This window comes from Pristis pectinata, chromosome 37, assembly GCF_009764475.1.
Source record: "Pristis pectinata isolate sPriPec2 chromosome 37, sPriPec2.1.pri, whole genome shotgun sequence".
Classification (NCBI taxonomy): Eukaryota; Metazoa; Chordata; class Chondrichthyes; order Rhinopristiformes; family Pristidae; genus Pristis; species Pristis pectinata.
This window is the reverse complement of record NC_067440.1, coordinates 8932129-8950025: the sequence shown is the minus strand read 5'-3', so window position 1 is coordinate 8950025 and position 17897 is coordinate 8932129. Positions and strand designations below refer to the sequence as shown.

The 17897-nt window shown below is 46.7% G+C and overlaps 1 protein-coding gene across 2 annotated transcripts in view; it reads left to right on the top strand.

Moving 5' to 3' along the window:
- The window catches only part of hdlbpb (high density lipoprotein binding protein b), a 121628-nt gene that overhangs the window by 65275 nt on the left and 38456 nt on the right, over positions 1 to 17897 (top strand). For both annotated transcript variants that reach the window (XM_052044460.1, XM_052044461.1), the window contains 5 exons: positions 4271 to 4375; positions 8400 to 8513; positions 10958 to 11044; positions 12553 to 12684; positions 15954 to 16172. In XM_052044460.1, the coding sequence (XP_051900420.1) occupies positions 4271 to 4375; positions 8400 to 8513; positions 10958 to 11044; positions 12553 to 12684; positions 15954 to 16172 (657 nt within the window). The remainder of the gene's footprint in view (positions 1 to 4270; positions 4376 to 8399; positions 8514 to 10957; positions 11045 to 12552; positions 12685 to 15953; positions 16173 to 17897) is intronic.

Sequence of the window (17897 nt, the reverse complement as noted above, 5' to 3'; positions counted from 1 at the left end):
GAACTTCTTTGTATCGTACACATCCCCCTTTCTTCTGGTCTCACTTCTTCCCTTGGAAAGTACCTTTTCTCCCAATTCCTAATTAACGTCCAGACCTCAAAAGTGTCAGACAATGACCATCTCCAACAGGAGAAGTTCTGACCATCTCCTGAGTCCCTCCCCATCAATTTGGGGTCACCATTAACCAGAAACTCAACTGGACCAGTCACGCAAATGCCATGGCTACAAGAGCATGTCAGAGGCTGGGGATCCTGCAACAAGTGACTCACCTGCTAACACCTTAAAGCTTTGCATGATCTACAGGGCGCGAGTCAGGATTGTGATGTGATATTCTTCACTTGCCTGGATGAGTTCAGCTCCACCAGCTCTCAAGAAGTTGGACGTCACATTTGTAGACAACCCCTCACTCATCCAAATGCCCTCTCCCACCCATTCATCAGCATGCTCATCAACAATACCCTCAGACAAAATTCACTGACACTCCCACCCCACACACCAAGTACCCACCCTTTCAAAGACCAAAGCCCTGGGCATTTGTGGCTGTAACATTACCCCAACCCTCTTCTTCAGCTGCCTGTGGATGAGTGTTGCCGGGCTCTACTTGCTGGACATGTATGCCATCCACCTACGTAACCACAGCCGAAATGTCCCCATCAACCTCGTTGTTCTTTTCAGTTACCCATTTGGGTGCAGCTACAGAGCCTGTAGATCCTTGGTGATGGGGACCTTACAAAGAGCAGAGGATCCAGTGGATCTGGGCCATACCTGCACTCAAGAAGTCCTCATCAATTCTCAGTGGATTCAAGTCCTTCTCGGGGCTATAAAAATTCAAAGTTCAATTCAAAATTGGCTGAAGAAAGGGAATAACACTTACAGGAGACTCCAAAATTCATTGGTCTGTCCTCTCATTCTGCTCACATGTGGCATGTAGCCTTAGACCCAACAGTAGGCTCTGCTTTTCCAAGCTTTCTTATCGCAAGTACGCATGGGAGGGCGTCGCATTTCAGTGAAATGCTCTCTCGTTCGCGCCTGATGTGTAGTCGGATGGGAACTCTAAGGAATGACAGCGATAGCTCGTGTGTATTCCACCTGATCCCAACAGAATGAGAAAAAAATGCGTCTGTACATCGGAACTGAGTTCAGCTCAGTTGGTAAGGAAGAGCACATCGTATGGCTGCTTTTCTGTTGGTGCTTTTATTGGTTTCTACCAGGAATCAGTTACGTTACGTAAAATTCTAAAAGTGTAAACCATTAAATAATCAAATACAATTTAAAGTTTTTATATTTGTAAGGTAGACACTGCCTACTCTAACTCCATGTAACTGCTCTCTTCCTGTGTCCTACAATGCAACGTTCAAGCAAGCAGAAACTTCCTCCAGCTAAATGTTGGGACAACCAAAGCCGTGGTCTTGTGTTTCCCCTGCCACAGACCCCATTCCCGAACCAGACTGTTCGCAAACCTGGTGTCATGTTTGACCCCAGAATGAGCTTCGGACCGTGCCTGTGTCACCATGAACACTGCCTATGTCCATCTACATGACATCATCTGACTCTGATCATCTGCTGCTCATTGTCTCATCTGCACCCTTGTTAATTCCAAACTTGGCTGCTCCAATGCTGTCTTGGTCAACCTCCATTGCTGTACCCTCGTTTATAAACTGTTGGTGCCTGTGGCCTAACTCTTGCCACATCCCATCACCTGATCACCCTTGTGCTTGTTGACCTGCGTTGGCTGCTGGTTAAGCCATGATCTGATTTTAAAATTCTCATCCTTGTTTTTAAATCCCAGGCCATTATATATTGATGTCATCTCCTCTAGCTCTACAATCCTGCAAAATATCTTTGCTTCCCCAATTCTGACTTATTGATTTTAATCCTTCCACAACTGGTGTGTGATTCCCTTCTGAAAACTCCTTTAAAATGCTGTTTAAAACTTATCTCCCCTAATAACTTCTCAACGTCATATTTTAGTTGGTAACTCTCTTGTGAAGATCCCTGGGAATTTTACTGTTTTAGAAACACTATGTTCATACAAATTATTAATGTATTAAATTCTGCAATTAAAATCGATAAATTACAGCAGTGAGAGAGTTTGAAAGCAGCAAAATCATCCTTAATGCTCGTTATTTTGCTGTATGCTTTTACAGCATGGTTACTCATTCTCCTGTTTGTTCTGTGGTCTCCCCTTAGCTGCCAATGTTGACTGTTCAGTCGTTTAATGATGACAACCAGAATAAATACACTTCAGTTAATGTTAATAGAGCATTTGGGAGTCATGTTACCCCATTGTTCCTTGGATAGAAGCCTTTGATCATATTCCTTTTTCCTATACTTGTTCTTGCTCATTTTCTTCGGTGCTGCTATTTGAATTTTCCATAAAATCCTTCCATTCCTCTACAATTCCCCTTCTTCTCCCACTTTGTAGCAAAGCTTCTTTAATCGATCTTTCTTCCATTGGACACCTACCTCTGACTGTCAGCTAAATTTTCATAAAGCCTTTTATAGAAACATAGAAACATAGAAAACCTACAGCACAATCCAGGCCCTTTGGCCCACAAAGCTGTGCCAAACATGTCCCTACCTTAGAAATTACCAGGCTTACCCGCAGCCCTCTATTTTTCTCAGCTCCATGTACCTATCCAAAAGTCTCTTAAAAGACCCTATCGTATCCGCCTCCACCACCATTGCCGGCAGCCCATTCCACACACTCACCACTCTCTGAGTAAAAAACTTACCCCTGACATCTCCTCTGTACCTACTCCCCAGCACCTTAAACCTGTGTCCTCTTGTGGCAACCATTTCAGCCCTGGGGAAAAGCCTCTGACAATCTACCCGATCAATGCCTCTCATCATCTTATACACCTCTATCAGGTCCCCCCTCATCTTCCGTCGCTCCAAGGAGAAACGGCCGAGTTCCCTCAACCTGCTTTCATAAGGCATGCTCCTCATTCCAGGCAGCATCCTTGTAAATCTTATCTAAGAGGACAGCTGTTCCAAAAGTCATAAAACCAGGCCATGCCTCTACATGTCCTGCTAAACCAGAGACCTGTGTTGTATGATCTTCCCCTAAAATTCAAAGGTGATGGCAGGAAGCACCTCATGTGCACCTAGCCCTTAATGTCAGCAGGACAAGAGTTGGTTGTTGACCTGAGGAAGCGGTGCGGGGGTGTAAACACAACCCTGTCCTCATCAACAGAGCTGCTGTAGAGATGGTGACAGCTACAAATTCCTTAGCATCCATATCACCAGTAGTCTTACTTGGTCCCTTCACACTGATCAAGAAAGCCCATCAGTGCATGTACTTTCTTTGGCGTCTGAGACGATTCGACATGTCCACGAGGATTCTCTTGAACTTCTACAGATGCGCTACAGAAAGTATTCCGACGGGTTGCATCTCAGCCTTGGATGGCAGCTGCTCTGCTCTTGACCACCTGAACCTGCAAAGAGAGGTAAACACTGCCCAGTCCATCACAGGCTCGTCACTTCCTTCCATTCCAGTCCATCTTCATGGTACTTTGCTTCAGGAAGGCTAGTAGTATCAAGGATGTCTTTCACCCTGGCTGTTCCCCTTTCTCTCTTCTACCTCATGGGGGAAGATACAGGAGCTTGGAAGCCCTGACGACCAGACTGAAGAACAGCTTCTTCCCCACTGCTATCAGACTCTTGAACCAATCACCTCTTTCACATCCCCTTCCTGGTGGTACTGCCACGTTCTCGGACTCCTTACCTCTCTTGGTTATTCCGTTATTATCACTTAGCTTTTGTTTTGCACTACTTCAGATTGCACTACTATCTTTGCACCATTCTGCTGTTTTACTCTCATTGTTGTATTTATTATTACCATGTATAGTCTAATGAAACAATGGGTTGCAGAAGGGTCAGTTGAAGCTTCTAATGTGGATATTTCTTTTACATAAAGATGCTGGGGGTAGGTAGTATAGGAAGGAAAAGTGAATTGTGGATCATATCAGGCATGATACATTTGAACAGAGGAATACTCTCAAAGAGCTGGATAGACTCCTCCTGTTCTTAATATGGCTACATCACGCAATAATAAGCAGTTTGAGTTTGTAGGAAATGGGGGTGATTTGGCTGTTTGGGCAGTAATCTCTGATAGATTTTATCAGAGGAATGAATAAATGGGACAACTACTCAGATAAAGTTTAACAGTGATTCGGGGTTCTCAAAGGGTCAACAGAGAGAGGGAGATGCTAAGGGGAATGTCCATCTTGTTTACTTCTCTGCTTTTGAACTGCTTTCTCGTTGCAAGGAAAACGAGCGGACCAAGGACCTGATCATTGAGCAACGCTTGCATCGATCCATCATTGGCCAGAAGGGGGAGAAGATCAAAGAGGTCCGTGACAAGTTTCCTGAGGTAAGGTCATTTCTTCTGCACCTAATCCATGGAGGCCTTACCATTGTCTCTTTGCCAGCTGTTTGGAAGATCGATCTTGTTAATCCCACGTTCCCTTTCCTCCATCCCCACATCAATGCAAACATTTCCCTTTCAAATATTTATCCAATTCCCTTTACAAAATTATAATTGAATCTGCTTCTGCCTCCAGCATAGGCAAAAAAGCTTGTGTTCCTGCAGTGTTTTTTTACATCCCTTTCAGATACTCCCACAGCACCTTACAGGCAATGAAGTACTTTCTGAATTATAGCCACTCATAGAGTTATAGAATGATACAGCATGGAAATAGGCCCTTCGGCTCAACTTGTCCATTCTGACCAAGGGGTCTTCCTGAACTAGTCCCATTTGCCTGCGTTTGGCCCATATCCCTCTAAACCTTTCCTATCCACGAACCTGTCCAAATGTCTTTTAAGTGTTGTAATTGTACTCACCTCTACCACTTCCCCTGGCAACTTGTCCCATATATGCACCGCCCTCTGTGTGGAAAAAGTTGCCCCTCGGGTCCCCTTTAAATCTGCCCCTCTCACCTTAAACCTGTGCCCTCTAGCTTTAGGCTCCCCTACCCTGGGAAAAAGACGGTGACCATCCCCCTTATCTATTCCCCTCATGATTTTATAAACCCTCAGCCTCCTTTGTTCCAAGGAAAACAGTCCCAGCCTATCCGGTCTCTCCTTCTAACTCAAGCCTGCCAGTCACAGCAACATCCTTTTGAATCTTTCCTGCACCCTCTCTAGGTTATAGAACTTAGAACACTACAGCACAGTACAGGCCTTTCGGCCCACAATGTTGTGCCAACATTTTATCCTGCTCTAAGATCTATCGAACCCTTCCCTCCCACATAGCCCCCAATTTCTCTATCATTCATGTGTCTATCTAAGAGCCTCTTAAATGTCCCTAATGTATCTGCCCCCACAACCTCTGCCGGCAGTGCATTCCACGCACCCACCACTCTCTGTGTATAAAAAACTTACCCCTGATGTCTCCCTTATACCTTCCTCCAATCACCTTAAAATTATGTCCCCTCATGTTAGCCGTTGTCGCCCTGAGAAAAAGTCTCTGACTGTCCACTTGATCTAAGCCTCTTATCATCTTGTACACCTCTATCAAGTTACCTCTTGTCCTCCTTCTCTCCAAAGAGAAAAGCCTGAGCTCACTCAACCTATCCTCATAAGACATGCTCTCCAATCCAGGCAGCATCCTGGCAACAACAAGCTTAATCGCATCCTTCCTAAAGTATGGTGACCAGAGCTGCACACAGTATTCCAGGCGTGGTCTCACCAATGTCTTGGACAGGTGTAGCATGACGTCCCAGCTCTTGTACTAACTTCCCCGTCCAGTGAAAGCAAACATGCCATACACCTTCTTCACCACCTTGTCTACTTGTGTACTTGTACCCCAAAGTCTTTCTGTTCTACAACAATACCCAGGGCCCTGTCATTCACTGTGTACGTTCTGCCCTGGTTTTACTTCCCAAAGTGCATCATTCGCACTTGTCAGAGTTAAATTCCATCTGCTGTTGCTTTGCTCATTTTCCCAGTTGATCAATGTCCTGTTGCAACCTTGCACAGCCTTCTTCACTGTCCACCACACCACCAATTTCGGTGCCATCCACAAACTTAGTTTTCATGCCACCTACACGATCATCCAAATCGTTAATATATGCAGAAAACAAAAAGGAGACCCAACACCGATCCCTGATCACAGGCCTCCGATCTGAAAAACAACCCTCCAGTAACACCCTCTGTCTCCTGTCCCCGAGCCAATTTTGTATCTAGTTAGCTAGCTCACCCTGGATTCCATGTGATCTAACTTTCTGGACCAGCCTACCGTGCCAATATTGTAAGGTAAGAAACCACGCAGCCAATTTATGTGCTGCCCCAGCAATGTGATACTGACAAAGTTATCTACTTTTTAGTGACGCTCATAAGAATTGACCAAAAAGCCCATTGTGCTGCTTGGGTAGTGCCATAGGATCTTTGCCTACCTGAGCAAACAGGTATGGCCTTACTTTAACCAAGGGATGGCACTTCTGACAGTGCAGCACACCCTCTGTACTGCACTGGGACTGTCAGCTGAGATTTTTGTCCTCGAGTGTCTGGAATGGGAGCTGAATTTAGAACTTTGAGTCAGAGGTTGGAGTGCCATCCAGTGAGCCATTGATGAAAACTCCAGGTTGTTTTCCACGCTAAAATGTCTTCTCTTCACCCTTTAATTCCTTTGCCAATTGTTTTGTCTGTTCCCAGTGATCGCACTAAAGAGTGCCATCATTGCACTAAATTATTTTGGTATTGGTTTATTATTGTCACTTGTACCGAGGTACAGTGAAAAACCTGTCTTGCATACCGATCGTACAGGTCAATTCATTACACAGTGCATTTACATTGAGTTAGTACAGAGTGCATTGAGGTAGTATTCCGGTTGATCCTTGCAGGAGGAGTGGGTGCCTGCCTTTCTGGGCCAGTGATCCAGGTCAAATCTGGTGAATACAACCACCATCTGATCTCTGACCCAGGTGAACTGGGCTCATGCTGCTGGAGGCAGTGCAGAACAAGGAGGCCATTAGCTCAGAGCCAAGCCATTGGGAGTGATGTCAGGAAGCACTTCTTCACCCAGGACGTGGTGGAAGTCTGCAGCTCCCCAAGGGTATTAAGGGTTCCAGAACCAAGATGGGTAGACAAAGTACAGATCAACTATCAATTCTTTGGATGACGGGACAGGCTTGAGTGTCGCGGCTCTTCCTGGACCGACAGAGGGTGGCATAGTGGTGCAGCAGTTAGTGCTGCTGTTGCGTGGCTCCAGAGACCCAAGTTCGATCCTGACCTCCAGCTCTGTGTGTGTGTGTGTGTGTGTGTGTGTGTGTGTGTGTGTGTGTGGAGTTTGCACGTTCTCCCTGTGACCGTGTGGGCTTCCCCTGGGTGCTCCGGTTCCCAACGACGTGCGGGTGGGTTAATTGGCAGCTGTAAATTGTCCCTAGTGTATAGCATAGATGGGTGGCAGGAGGAGCAGAGAGTTGGGAGTGGTGGGGAGGATGGTGTGTAGTTGACGGGCATGTGAGAGGGAATAGCTTACAGAAAACTGAGTGGGAAATGGGTTGATGTGAGCTGGCATAGACTCAATGGGCTGAATGACCTATGAGATGAGAATAACAGGCTGGCGGGGATGAATGAAAATCCAAAATAAACTACTCCTGCTGGAAATCTGAAATAAAAATAGAGAACGCTGGAAACGCTCAGCAGGTCGGGCAGCATCTGTAGGGACAGAATCAGAATTAGGTTTATTATCACTGACTTGTATGATGTGAAATTTGTTGTTTTGCGGCAGCAGTACAGTACAAAGACATAAAATTACTATAAATTTCAAAATAAATAAATAGTGCATAAAAAAAGGAATAAAGAGGTAGTGTTCATGGACTGTTCAGAAATCTGATGGCGGAGGGGAAGAAGCTGTTCCTAAATCATTGAGTGTGGGTCTTTGGGCTCCTGTACCTCCTCCCCGATGGTAGTAACAGGAAAAGGGCATGTCCCAGGTGGTGAGGGTTCTTAGTGATGGATGTTGCCTTCTTGAGGTGCCGCCTCTTGAAGATGTTCTCGATGGCGGGGAGGGTTGTGCCCGTGATGGAGCTGGCTGAGTCTACAACCCTCTGCAGCCTCTTGAGATCCTGTGCGTTGGAGCCTCCATACCAGGCAGTCATGCAAGCAGTCAGAATGCTCTCCGCCGTACATCTGTAGAAATTTGCAAGAGTCTTTGGTGACATTCCAAATCTCTTCAAACAGCTGATGTTTTGGGTCCAGGAACCTTTGTCACCAGGGGTGGGGTTGAAGGCTTCCCTCTGTAATAGGCTCAAAGGTCTGAATGCTACCACTCTGTCCCCATACAGCAGGCTCAAGCAGCTTTGTGCCTCTCCCTGTTCCTTTGTTGTTATTCAAGCTGAGATTTCTGTCCAGCTGTTCTGCAACAAATAAAAATCATCTATTTCTCAACCCAGGTGATTATCAACTTCCCGGACCCAGCACAGAAGAGTGACATCGTTCAGCTGCGTGGTCCAAAGAACGAAGTGGAGAAATGTGGCAAGTTCCTTCAGAAAGTCATAGCAGATTTGGTGAGTGGCCGCTCTGCAGTTCTCCAGCCTGAACACTTCCCGTTGTATCCCGTCAAACATGATGGCAGAATATAGTATTAATGGTAGGACTCTTGGCAGTGCGGAGGATCAGAGGGATCTTGGGGTCCGAGTCCATAGGACGCTCAAAGCAGCTGCACAGGTTGACTCTGTGGTTAAGAAGGCATACGGTGTATTGTCCTTCATCAGTTGTGGAATTGAATTTAGGAGCCGAGAGATAATGTTGCAGCTATATAGGACCCTGGTCAGACCCCACTTGGAGTACTGTGCTCAGTTCTGGTCTCCTCACTACAGGAAGGATGTGGAAGCCATAGAAAGGGTGCAGAGGAGATTTACAAGGATGTTGCCTGGATTGGGGAGCATGCCTTATGAAAACAGGTTGAGTGAACTCGGGCCTTTTCTCCTTGGAGCGACGGAAGATGAGGGGGGACCTGATAGAGGTGTATAAGATGATGAGAGGCATTGATCGTGTGGATAGTCAGAGGCTTTTTCCCAGGGCTGAAATGGTTGCCACAAGAGGACACAGGTTTAAGGTGCTGGGGAGTAGGTACAGTGGAGATGTCAGGGGTAAGTTTTTTACTCAGAGAGTGGTGAGTGTGTGGAATGGGCTGCCGGCAACGGTGGTGGAGGCGGATACGATAGGGTCTTTTAAGAGACATTTGGATAGGTACATGGAGCTCAGAAAAATAGAGGGCTATGGGTAAACCTTGTAATTTCTAAGGTAGGGACATGTTCAGCACAGTTTTGTGGGCCAAAGGGCCTGAATTGTGCTGTCTGTTTTCTATGTTCTATAAAGCAGCAAGTGCTACGTAAAAGCCATTGGCTGTATGTCCCCTTTGGTGCATACTCTCATAGTCACGCACCCTTACCGTCTTCTGCCCACCCCACCCCACCCCTCTATACAATCCGAGCCCAAGCCCCCCACCTCAACCCTTCCATCCTTCCCCACATCTCCTGAACACAAATCGTCCCTTCCCATGCCCTCGTCACATCTCCCAAACCCCTCGCCCGCGCGCCTCTTGCTACCTCCTTCCTCTAACACAATTCCCACCTCTATCTGCTCCTCGCCCTTCCCAAAGTGTTCAGCACCCTCAGGAACATTAAAACATACTGTGCGGAATAACGATGGAAAAGCAAAATCCCACAGATGCCAGAAGCCTGAAATAAAAACAAACCTGTGAAAACTTTTGGGACTTTGGTGGTACCAGACTGGCAGATTTTCAAGTCTGTTGGATGTTATATTAATACACCAGCACATTTTTAATTCATTTTGTTTTTAAGATGTTATGATAAATTTGCCAGCCAGCCAGGTGAGTTTAAAGGGGAGCACGGGAAATGGGTCCCTGGTCAGTTTGAAGACAGTGAGTGAAGCAAGGCCACAGTGAGTGGAAAGGAGTGCAGGAACAGGGGCCCAAGTGAGAGGAGGAGAGGAGCTCTGCTGAGTCAGAAGGGAGCGTGGGAACCAGGGCCCCAGTGAGTGAGAGAAAACATGGGAACTAGGGCCCCGGAAAGTGGAAGGGACCACGAGAACCAGGGCCCCAGTGAGTGGGAGAAAACATGGGAACTAGAGCCTCGGAAAGTGGAAGGGACCACGAGAACCAGGGCCCCAGTGAGTGGAAGGGACCACGAGAACTAGGGCCCCAGTGAGTGGGAGAAAACATGGGAACCAGGGCCCCAGTGAGTGGAAGGGAGTGTGGCAAACATGAGTGTGAGCCAGATACCGAACCATCAGGATTTCTGAACTGTTGGATACCGGATTATTGGGTATTGCTGTACTGGAAATTCTCAGCTGGCCAGGTAGCATTATGGAGAGAGAGAAAAAGTTGAGTTAATGTTCCTTATAAAAAGACTCTCACCTGAATTTTGTTTCTCCCTCTGGTGATGATATACTTCGGTGTTCATCATTTAATAATCCAGAGCATGTAAAACAATATGTGTTCTGTGAAGTGTTGAGCACTGGTAGACATTAGTCCCAGACCTCACCTGCTCTCTTTCCCTCACGTGGATGTAATATATCCCTTCGGACACTCTGAAGGTTGGGACTGATTTTTCTGAAGTCAGTCATCACTCCTCAGTCATTGTTGCTGCAGAGATAATCAGGGGCTTGCTGTGTTTTGTGTCTTGCTGTACATACTGGCTGTTGCATTTGCTATTTCATAATGGTGACTAAAACATCAAACAAGACTCAAGAGTTTGCAGAGGTCGCATGGAAATACACAGCCTTTTTTCTTGTAATATTGATGGAAGTATCCACAGGCCTTCGGGGGCCAAAGGTAGACAAATGATACCAGCTTAGATGGGTATCTTGGTCGGCATGGACCATTTGGGCTGAAGGGCCTGTTTCGGCACTGTCTGACTCTATGGATCTATGGTGCTTGTGAATTTGCTGTCACTGAGCTGCCCTTGTGCTACTTGTTCTCCCCCAGATCGAGAACAGCTACTCTGTCTCCATCCCGATCTTCAAGCAGTTCCACAAGAACATCATCGGTAAAGGAGGGGCCAACATCAAAAAGGTACAAGTTGCAGAGGAATGTAGCTGTCCAGGTTTGTGTCAGTGTCAACTGGGGCTCAAATCGGTTGCACTCTTGCCTCTGAGTCAGGAGGTTGCGAGCTCTCGAGTGTCACCGCAGAGAAATTGGCACTGGCTGACAGTCGGTGCCGACACGGAGGCAGTGCTGCACTGTCTTTCGGACGAAGCATTAAACCCTGTCTTTTGAACGATGAGCATCTCCGTCTGCTTTCTCAGGTCTCGTAGGTCCCTCCAACAAAGAGTGTGGGCTGGACCAATGTTTATCCTTCAACCGTCCTCAAAGGACATTATCTGGTTATTCTTAACTTGCTGTTTGCTACATTACAACAACATCCTTCAAGAAGAACACAAGGGAAAAGGAGCAGGAGTAGGCTACCAGGTCCTTCAAGTCTGCCTGCCGCTCTATGGTCACGGCTGATCTATGCTGGCATCAATTCCATAGCAAGATGAATATATGAAAGAGCGAGGAATTGAGCTGTGATCGAGTGAGGGGTGGAACAGGCTTGAGGGGCCAAGTTGAGGGGCAGGCATGGTAGTGTAGCAGTTAGTGTAATGCTATTACAGTGCCAGCGACCCGGGTTCAATTCCCGCTGCTGTCTGTAAGGAGTTTGTACGTTCTCCCCATGTCTGGGTGGGTTTCCTCCGGGTGCTCTGGTTTCCTCCCACATTCCAAAGACAGACGGGTTAGGAAGTTGTGGGCGTGCTATGTTGGGGCCGGAAGCGTGGCGCCACTTGTGGGCTGCCCCCAGAACACACTACGCAAAAGATGCATTTCACTGTGTGTCTCGATGTACATGTGACTAATAAAGATATTTTAAGTTGCCTGATCCTGCTCGTGTTCTTGGTCAAATCTGAGGACGATGCACAAGTGAAGAGAATAGAAAAAGGGCTCAATGTAAATGGGTGGTTAGTGGGCAGTGGGCAGAAGTTTCCATGCTGCATCTTTCTCTAAACTCTCGCTCTCCCCACCTACCTCTCCCCCTCTCCACATTCCTCTCCCCACCTCTCTCCCTGCACCACTCCCCCTCTCTCTCTCGCTCTCCCATCCTCGACCCTCCCCACTGCTCCCCCTCTCTGCCCCTCCCCTTCCCCTCCCTCCCTCCGCCCCTTCCCCTCCCTCTCTCTCCCTCCCCTTCCCCTGCCTCTCCCTCCTCGCCCCTCCCCTCCCACTCCCCCGCCCCTTCCTCCTCCTCCCCCTCCCCTCACTCTCTCCCCTCCCCTGCCCCCTTTCCCCCTCCCCTTCCCCTCCCACCATCCACCCCCCTCTCCCTTTCCCTCTCCTCCCGTCCTCCCTCCGTCTCTCCCTCTCCCTCTCGTATGCAGTAATATATCCTAAGGCCAGTTTGGGAAAGAGCTTCTTTCAAGTCTGACAGTCTTGACCATGACCCTTGGCTTTATTGATTGTTGTCAAGTGTCTGCTGTCTCTGTGCCCGGACCGTGTGTGCTCCCAGCCTGCCTTCCTCTGACTTGTTCTCTACTCTTTGTTGCCAGATTCGTGAAGAAACAAACACAAAGATCGACCTCCCTACAGAGAACAGTAACTCGGAAGTGATCCTGATCACGGGGAAGAAAGCGAACTGTGAGGCTGCCCGAGACCGCATCTTATCCATTCAGCGAGAACTGGTACATCGCACCGGGAGGTTTCTGTCCACTCTCTGAGCTTCACCGCAATTTATGTCATTAGACACTTTTAATCAGTCCCCAATTCAACTCATAATATTACAGAAATAGCACATCCCATAACATCAGGCCTCTACTGCTGTGGGCTGGGTCATCCAACCTAACAATCCTGCACTTCGGAAGGTCACCGACATTCCTGCCCCTGCAATCTCAAGCCTCTCTCTCTCTGCTATTCCTGAGTCCTGTGTTGTATGTACTCATCACCAGATCCCAACTGTTCCTGCAGTAGATCTTGAGAAATGTGCGGTTGTATACTTCGTAAAATTATTATCTAGATGGAGAGAAAATTCAAAGTACAGAAGTGCAAAGGGACTTGGGGGTCCTCGTACAGGATACCCTAAAGGTTAACCACCAGGTTGGATCGGTGGTAAGAAAGGTGAATGCTATGTTGGCATTCATTTCGAAAGGTATAACGTATAAAAGTAAGGATGTGTTGATGAGGCTCTATGGGGCGCTGGTGAGACCTCATTTGGAATACTATGTGCAGTTTTGGGCCCCTTATCTTAGGAAGGATGTACTGATGTTGGAGAGGGTTCAGAGAAGATTTACGAGGATGATTCCCAGAATGAAAGGGCTTACATACGATGAGCGATTGTCGGCTCTTGGACTGTACTCATTGGAGTTCAGAAGAATGAGAGGGGACCTCATAGAAACATTTCAAATGTTGAAAGTACTGGACAGAGTAGATGTGGTTAAGTTGTTTCCCATGGTGGGTGAGTCCAGGACTAGAGGGCACGGTCTTAGAATTCAAGGGTACCCATTTAGAACAGAAATAAGGAGAAATTTCTTTAGCCAGAGGGTTGTGGATTTATGGAATTTGTTGCCACATACAGCTGTGGAGGCCCGATCATTGGGGGTGTTTAAGGCGGAGATTGATAGGTATCTAATTAGTCAGGGTATCAAGAGATATGGGGAAAAGGCCGGGAATTGGGGCTAGATGGGAGAATAGTTTAGCCAATGGTGAGGTAGTAGAGCACACTCGATAGGTTGAACTGCCTACTTCTCCTTTATCTTGTGATCTTTGCAAATTATGCAATAAGATAAATATCACTTCACTACAATAACAACAGAAAATGCTGGGAATACTCACAGGTCAGGCAGCATCAAGTAGTGAAATGACCCCCAGCTATTTCAGTTCCTTTGTGGAGGCCAATGTCTGATGAATCATTAGAATCCCTTTCAGGGTTAAGGTTTACATTTCAGGTCAAAGGCCCTTCACCCTCCACCTGAAGCATTAACTCTTCAGCTGCTGATTGACCTGCTGAGTATTTCCAGCATTTCAGAATCAGGTTTATTATTACTCACCTATAAGACGTGAAATTTGCTGTTTTGCGGCAGCAGTACAATGCAAAGACATAAAATTACTATAAAATACAAAAATAAATAGTGCAAAAGAGAAATAATGAGGCAGTGTTCATGGGCTCATGGATCATTCAGAAATCTGATGGTGGAGGGGAAGAAGCTGTTCCTGAATGGTTGAGTGTGGGTCTTCAGGCTCCTGTACCTGTGTGTGGTTTGAGGGATTTGTAAGAGTCCGGGCACGAAGACGCCATGGCCAAGAAAGCTCACCAGCACCTCTACTTCCTCCGGAGGCTAAAGAAATTTGGCACGTCCCCCTTTACACTCACCAACTTTTATCAATGCACCATAGAAAGTATCCTACCTGGATGCATCACGGCTTGGTACGGCAACTGCTCTGCCCGGGACTGCAAGAAACTACAGAGAGTTGTGGACACAGCTCAGCATATCATGGAAACCAGACTCCCCTCCATGGACTCTGTCTATACTTATTGCTGCCTTGGTAAAGCACCCAGCATAATCAAAGACCCCACCCACCCTGGACATTTTCTTTTGTCCCCCCTCCCATCAAGCCTGAAAGCGCGTACCACCAGGCTCAAGGACAGCTTCTATCCTGCTGTCATAAGACTATCGAACAGTTCCCTAGTACGATAAGATAGACTCTTGACCTCGCAGTCTACCTCGTTATGACCTTGCACCTTATTGTCTACCAGCACTGCACTTTCTCTGTAGCTGTGACACTTCACTTTGCATTCTGTATTGTTTAACCCCGTACTACCTCAATACACTGTGTAATGAATTGATCTGTATGAATGGTATGCAAGACAAACTTTTCACTGTACCTCAGTACAAGTGACAATAGTAAACTAATTCCAATTCTTCCCCAATGGTAGTAACGAGAAGAGGGCATGTCCCGGATGATGAGGGTCCTTAGTGATTGATGCCACCTATTTGAGGCACCGCCTCTTGAAGATGTCCTCGATGGTGGGGAGGGTTGTGCCCGTGATGGAGCTGGCTGAGTCTACAACCCCCTGCAGCCTCTTGCGATCCTGTGCACTGAAGCCTTCGTACCAGGCGGTGATGCAACCAGTCAGAATGCTCTCTGCCATGCATCTATAATTTGTAAGAGTCTTTGGCGATGTACCGAATCTCCTCAGATTTTCAGCATCTGCGTTTTGTTTTTCAATCACCTTCTTGCAGTTTTGCCTGTCTTGACTACAACTCAGCTGCAGTTTATTTGGAGTTTATCCTGTAATTTTAGTAGCGCCTGGTGTAGAGAAGGAGCAGTTTGAGGGAATTGATGACAAAGAGCACAGAAGGGCAGCATTATATAAAACCGAAAAGTTGTACCAACTGATTTTTGTCTTAAAAGTGTATTTACACCAATCTATGTATGAGCCTCTTCACATTGTGACCAGCAATGACTTGTACTTTGTGTGAAGTAATTTTCAAGTTAGCCTCGTGGTGCAGATAGCGGATTGATATTCAACTTGAGTTGGTAATGCAGGAGAGATCTACAGAACAGTGGGTAAATCCTAGGTTGATTGACAACGAGGTTGCAGAAAGCAATTTTAATTATTCCTGAGACTCTGGCCTCCACAAAGCAACTGAAATAGTTGAGGCCCATTTTGCAACTTGAGCTCAGGGCTACTCAGCTGATGTAGCACTGAATCCACTGAGGTTCTTCTCTGTATTATGCTGAGGTTTTCAATCTCCTCTCTGCCTCCTCCGCCTCCCTCCTCCACCCCAACTAACCGTGACCGTAGGAGATGTAGTCGAGTCACAACTGATTCTAAACTCCGGTATTCAGGAATCACAAGTACTGGTGAAGTTCAGTGCTGCGAGATGAGTCTGTTTAGATTTCTTATGTGGGTGTCTGCACCTCTGTTTAATCGTTGCTGTATTTACCTCAGGCGAACATCAAGGAAGTGGATGTTTTGATCCCGGCCAAATTGCACAACTCCCTGATTGGAGCCAAGGGGCGTTTGGTGCGGTCGCTGATGGAGGAGTGCGGAGGGGTGCACATCCACTTTCCCTCCGAGGGGTCAGGCAGCGACAAAGTCACCATCAGAGGTCCCGTGGAGGAAGTGGAGAAGGCGAAGAAACAGTTGCTTCAGTTGGCTGAGGAAAAGGTAATTCACCAACTGTGTCCAGTTAGTTAGCAGCCCTCAGGTCACAGGTTCTTCATAGAGTCACAGAGTTCCAGAGCACGGAAACAAGCAAAAAAATATCTGGACAAGCACTTGAATCACCGAGGTATAGAAGCGTTGGATTCGAATGTTTTAATTAGTTTTTTTTTAACATGTATAGTGTTTAATACACCTCAAGTGGCTGCACAAGGAATGGCCGCTTCCTAGCTTATTGGTTCATCCATCAGGTGAATACTTGTTTTTTCATTGGTTGGTTTGGCCACAGGTATCTAATAGGTTTCCTGATCGGACTATTGTTAGCTAAGGAGTATCTCTTACCTCAGGTATAAAAGGTGTCGTTTTTTGTTAATCACTTTCTTGCTCTCCACCCCCACCCCCCAGCCCTAGCACATCTTTAGTTCCTTTTGTCTCGGCTCGTGTCCTAGTAGTAAAGCTAGTGCCGTGTGCTCTATGACTGTTTCTTTATTTTAAACTTTTCCAATAAAACTTTGTGAAGCACCAAGTTGTTTCCAACTCGTTCCTGAACTCCTGAAAGAACCTGCGGATTCAAAAATAACCGGATCCGACAGAAGGCAATGGACCAAATGCTGGTAAATGGGATTGCTGTCGACTGGCGATTGATAGTCAGCATGGGCAGAGTTATACAGCGCAGAAATAGGCCCTTTGGCCCAACTCATCCATGCCAACCAAGATGCCTTCCTAAGCTAGTTCCATTTGCCTGCATCTGGCTCATAATCCCTCATAATGCCTTTCCTATCCACAAGCTTGTCCAAATGTCTTTTAAATGTTGTAATTGTACCTGCCTCTACCACTTCCTCTGGCAGCTCATTCCATATACCCACCACCCTCTGTGTGGGGAAAAAATTTGCCCTTCAGATCCCCCTTAAATCTTTCCCCTCTCACTTAAAACCTATCCCCTCTCATTATCCCCCAGTTATTTAAAGAGATATTAAGCCAAAACATAATCAGAGATAAGATATCTTTATTAGTCACATGTATATCGAAACACACAGTGAAATGCATTTTTTGCGTAGAGTGTTCTGGGGGCAGACTGCAAGTGTCGCCCTGCTTCCGGCACCAACATAGCATGCCCACAACTTCCTAACCCGTACGTCTTTGGAAAGTGGAAGGAAACCAGAGCACCCGGAGGAAACCCACACAGACATGGGGAGAACGTACAAGCTCCTTACAGACAGCAGCGGGAATTGAACCCGGGTCGCTGGCGCTGTAAAGTGTTATGCTAATCGCTACACTACCGTGAGAGATGGATTGTAAGGAATGTATTAAAAGATACGACAGAGGTAGTAAAGCAGGAGAAGATTAGGGAAGGATTTCTTTTCAGATGTGGGAGAGTTCAGTTATTGAGGAAGAAAAAGTGGTGTATGAAAATATTTTGTGTATGAGAAATTTGGTCACTGGGTCACATCCTCATTGCGTGACAATCAAAACCTCACTATAAGTAGGAAGGAGGAGTGTGTGCAGGAACAGTGTTGACCCAAAGAATTTGGAAAAAGCAGTACAAAAGGAAGTCAAGTTGCACAGATAATTTTTGTGTCGATGTGTAGAAAGGTTGCTGTGGACGTGGTGGGCAAAGGGCCCGATTCTGTGCTGTAAAACCCCATGACTCTGTAAGAAATCTTCGCAGTCATAAAGGAAGATGAATTACCACCAGCATTAAATAATTGCTTGTTCAGCTGTACCAGTGTC